Raw genomic sequence first — 5,075 nt, 5'->3', positions numbered from 1 at the left:
GCAAAAGGAGAAACACGAGTTGGAGTACAGACCAGAGCTCTGGCTGTGTAGAGGTAGGCGTTTTCAATATTTGAAACAGTTATTTGCCCTATTGGGCGAATTTCATACTCTCAATGTAAATTAAAGAGTGGTGTTACAACCTTCAAACGCTAGCCATTTGCTAGAGTGGAATTGCTATTCTGCCTTTCATTTTACTAATGTCGAAGGGGTCTTAGCACAGGTAAGCTATGGCAAAGTTAATAGTAGGACATGTCCTCGCCTGCTTGTCAGCCAGTTGTGGTGTACCCAACGTCGTGCTGGTGTTGTTGATGTCACTGCCACTGACTTCACCAACGCCTCCGTCTCTCTTCCCGACTTTCCGTGGCACCGTACACAATGACGGTGCAGCCACTCTGGTCTTCGAGGTGATATGATCTGGCAGCGTGAAGCTCTCCAAACCTCGTGCCTCTGTAGATGGCCTCTGCGCGGTCACCTCAACCTTCCACACGAACTCCTTACCGATGACTCCCTCCTTCTCCTTTGCGTCGGGATGGCGGTAGAGAGCCTGAGGCATCCTCTCCACTCTTTCAAGCTCCTGATGCAGTGGGTCGTCCGGACTAGGTGCAATTTTTACACTATAACATGAGAACAAACGAGTTGTTGATTTCTTCACGTTTTATTTCAAGAACGCACTCCACCCACCACTCGCTGACTAATCACATACCGATATGGCTGAAGGTCTACCACCTCATATCGTGAAATCGGACTTTTGTTTTGTCAACATTTTGCTCCTAAACATATTAGACATCCGTCCTTACTGAACCGATCATTGAAGGCTAATTTGGAGCCCGTCATTGGGGCTAGCAGCAGAGCATCTCCCCACCATTTATTCCCAGCCAAATGAATAGGTACACAAGTGTGCAACATGGGTTTCAAGGTCCTCCTGTTAAGTGCGCTATGACAGTTGTCGTTTCAATGTGCATGCAGCGCGTCAAAAGTCAGTGGCTGGTCTAAGTCCTGTCTATTCTAGTCTGGAACACTTACCATTGTAAAGTGGGCCAAAAGAAGGGCCACTTGGGCTTTTATACATAAGTTACACATTGCAAAACTTTATTTCGAGAATCGAGTCACTTCCGGCCAAAGCCAACATGCAATCGGCATAGAAGCAGACGGAACTCGTTGGAACGATAGCATTGCCTTCATCGAGTACATCATGGGTTTTAGAAGGCAGTTGCCAGTTAATTCTCCACTTCAAGACTCAAAGTGACATTTCGCATCGGCTTGGTTTACAACTGGTGCTGCAACATCCAATCAAGCTATTCAAAGTGACATTTTAGTCATTTGTCATACTAAACCTTTGAAACATTGCAAAAATCATCTGTGGTGTACCCTGCACTTCCTCACAAAGTGAAGTCAAATCGCATTGTAAAACAAAGAACAGGGTATTTTCATGCGGTCGCTCCTTTCCCCTACTCCCTCTCTACCCTTTTTGTGTATCGAAATGAGGGTTGTACAAAAGCCTGATACGAGGAGGCGTGGTGCAGTACAAACATTTATGGCGTCAAGACTCCCCAGTTTTATGATACCCTCTCATTGTCGGGTACTTCTTCCGACACAACAACACGACTCCATTCACATCAACTAGGAATGACAATGTGTGATGCTAGTTGCTATTTCACTGAAAAAGTACTCCCCTGTGCATTACTTCAATCAGGTCAATGAAGGTCCATGTCCAGCAAACTTGAATAAAGCACAAAAGGTAAGGACACTAAAGAGCTTGTAATGAAGAGGAAAATAAATGCTTGAGGAGGGCTAAGCAGACACCAATTAAGGAGACTAACGTACATGCAATGCATTTCTAGACTGAAGATCACCAACCATGTTCCAAGATGAAGGTCAACACTACAATGCTGCGGCCATATTAACAGTATTTCAGCTTCGTTATGTATGCCACCAATGAGAGAGAGCATGGAAGAACTGCGAGAAGAGGTGGGGAAGCAGGCGTCAGAATGCGGTGGGCCACAAAGAGAAATGACGGAGTTGTCCGAGTGATATTGCAGAAAAGGTAAGAGAAGCTAGGAGCGATATAAGGAAAGTAAAAGAGGAACTGCTAAAAAGGGACATAAGAGAAGGCACTCCATTCCTGATTAGGCAAACAACCAACCCATTTATTTATTCCCCATTTATTCATTTTAATTTATTTTCATACAATGATTTTATTTAATCGCTCAGGCCTTCTTTCCCACCCCTCCATTGATAGTCGTCTTTCCTCCTTTTCTTCTCCTCTATGCAATTTAGATTACTTTTTAATCTTCATCTTCCACTCTCACTCTCTCCTTCCCGTCTTTTCAAGTCGTTTTCATTCCTTCTTTCGACACTAGTTTGATGCTAGTGAGAGTCAGCAACTATGTGCTGTTATCGTGTGAATCGTGGAGGCTCCTGTGCCTAAGGTGGCTCACTTTTCTACACTATCGAATCGAAACTGGAACCATCCGCAAATCACGCACAAATGCGTACTTCAAACACCAACACCACCCACCCACTCACCAACACCACCCATCCACCCACGTGGTTGATTTGCTTCCCAGTTTTAATCCACCATCCTAGTACCTACATCCTGTGACCGTCAAAGAGCAACATAATTGATTGCAACCAATGCTTTTCTGCGTCCAAGGTCATGGCCACAGGCAAGAGGGCAGGCAAGAAAATGTGCATTCCCAATGCTCTCCAGACACCTAAGAAATTCTTTTGTGCAACACTAGGCGTTTTGAAACGAGAGTTGACTATCAATAAATGGTGGCAATCAAAGTGGAGGTGAGGCATCTTCTAGAGCAGCAGATGTGGTGGTGATTGTATGCATACAAATGCCTTCGTTTTAATTCACTCCAATTTTACCTACATGTGTCAGCTTTTTTAACTCACCCCAACCAGACTAAGTGCCCACTACCTCCAAACTTCCCTTCTCACATTCTTTGCCTTTTTGTGACTCTTCGAGAGCTTTAAGCATGTGGTCAGTAATAAGCAAACGTGGCGCACAATTTAAAAATGCAGCTGAGGGAAGAGCATTTGAAGTGTATGTGGAGGAGGGCTTGCATAAATTGGCTCATTTGCATCCGATTTGGATATGGGGATTACAAAAGGGAAGCAGTGAAACCTTGCGCAACAACGATGAATTTGGTGATTGCTACCTTCAGGGGCATGAAAGAGTTAAGATAATGAGGCTTGTCACATGTCTACTGGGAGTTCCAGACGCCTGTCTTTGACGAGGGTTACATTCTGCTGCAAAATAGCCCAGATTAAAGAAATTTTTTAAAGCCTAGCTTACTAGACATCAAACGAGTGCTAGGACTTTGACTTGTTTATCATAGGGGAATCTCATTGTGTTTATCACCTTGCTTACACCAAAAGGTGATGTATCGTGAAGTTTCTTTTAAAGCGTTACACTGAGTACAGTCCAATCCATATTCAAGGTTCTCAAGTGAAATTCCACAGGAAATCAGATTCGAATCTACTCCTTTCCATGTAATGGAAAAAGCAGTTATACATGTAGCAAGACGTAGAAATTTCAACGAATACCAAAGATTTGATGGAATTGATTATGCATTGTTGGTCTTGCAGCGTTTATATTTTTGAGGGAAGGCCTTCTAGTGTCCGCCCTAATATTTAGATGTGGGTTGATTAACTAGGCGCTGACCGCCATAATAGCATGCAAAAATTTTCATGAATTGGAAGCGTTTAATAATAGGAAGAGGAAAACTGCATAAACGCCTCTGACTAATTTAGAGTGCTCCACGTGAAATGGGAGAAGAATGGAATGCTAATGAAGAAGAGAGAAGCAGAGGGCAGAGAAGAGAGAGGAAGGAGGAGAGGTCTTAATTAACGGACAGTTGTTAGGTTTCTGAGAGTGCCAGCTTCGCAGCATAGTCCAAATCGTTCATTAGTCATTTCGACTTTGATTTCCTTTGTGCATCACACTCATTTGCCGGTTCGCATTTGTTCGAATTGGCAGAGTCTCAATTCCATCTCACACACTGCCCCAATTGTATATAGTGTTGCAACAACTCAACAGCACAGTTTCAATCATTCAGCAACCTTCAAATACACACTTTGTTGTTTCATGCAGTCCCAGTTGTCTCTCAATCACCTCACCCTAGTGTCACAAACAGGATAGCTGAGGTATTGTTAAGATTTTCTTGCATTTTGTCTTAAACTATCTCTATGAGCATGTAAGCAAGCAAGAAGGCAAGGAAAACAAATTTTGTTACTGAAATAAGCCCTTATATAGGATGAAGTTCTCTGAAACTACTTATCTAAGAAACAAAAAGCATTCCACTGGCAGTCGAAGTAAAATTAGTTTGTCTTGAGGGACAATAGCATCGTGCTCTTCAGTACACAACACAACCTGTCACCTACCGCACATTACTCGATAGATCCTATCAATAAATAAGTCCTTTATTCAATTTCACATTAAGTATCGGAGTGGGTTGATGCATGTCATTGCAAGGGCACTTCGATGGTGCATTGATGAAAGTGTAGAAGGAGATTCGGTGATGAAGTTGAGTCGAGTAGATGATGCTTGGGGCATGAGCATGGAGGTGGAGGGCTTGAGGTGAAGTGCGCTCTGCTATGGACGTGCACATGGAAATCAACGCTAAGGCGACATTTAATCCGCCAGTATTAGCTCTCCATCTCCAAATGTGCATAGAAAGAGCAGTTGCTATCAATTATATTGGAAACGCATCTTCGACGATCGCCTAAGTTTAGAATCTAATTGATCATTCTGCTAGCGATACCGTTAGGTGTGAATGAGTTGCTGTCTCAGCACCTCTCATTACCGATGACATTTTTGCAAATTTTCCACGTCCTTAAACTAACTGGCTTAAATTCTCATTATTAGAACGATGAAATTAGAAGATACTCAGTAGCTACCTAGCAGCAATTCCGACAGCATTTAGAAGGCAACTTAGAACGAACTAAATATTGCAAGTTTGCATATTGCTTAAGGAAGATTTTTTTTCGCAAGCTCCAAAGTAGCATGTAAATAGCAGAGGATATAGAAGAGACGAGAACCTACCATCAATAAACCTGGTTTTTGG

The 5,075-nt window shown here is 42.9% G+C and overlaps 1 protein-coding gene across 1 annotated transcript; it reads right to left on the bottom strand. All coding sequences in view use genetic code 11, as the record gives it.

The window, feature by feature from the left end:
- Positions 1-211: 211 nt before the first annotated feature.
- Positions 212-2,539, bottom strand: EGR_10107 (hypothetical protein; the record flags this gene model as incomplete). Its single annotated transcript, XM_024499356.1, has 3 exons — positions 212-614; positions 1,825-2,054; positions 2,519-2,539. 3 exons carry the CDS (start codon positions 2,537-2,539, stop codon positions 212-214), a joined length of 654 nt encoding a protein of 217 aa, XP_024346231.1.
- Positions 2,540-5,075: the final 2,536 nt, after the last annotated feature.

The sequence above is a fragment of the Echinococcus granulosus genome, assembly GCF_000524195.1.
Source record: "Echinococcus granulosus chromosome Unknown EG_S00190, whole genome shotgun sequence".
Classification (NCBI taxonomy): Eukaryota; Metazoa; Platyhelminthes; class Cestoda; order Cyclophyllidea; family Taeniidae; genus Echinococcus; species Echinococcus granulosus.
The sequence above is the reverse complement of the archived record's forward strand: the minus strand, read 5'-3'. Positions and strand labels throughout refer to the sequence as shown.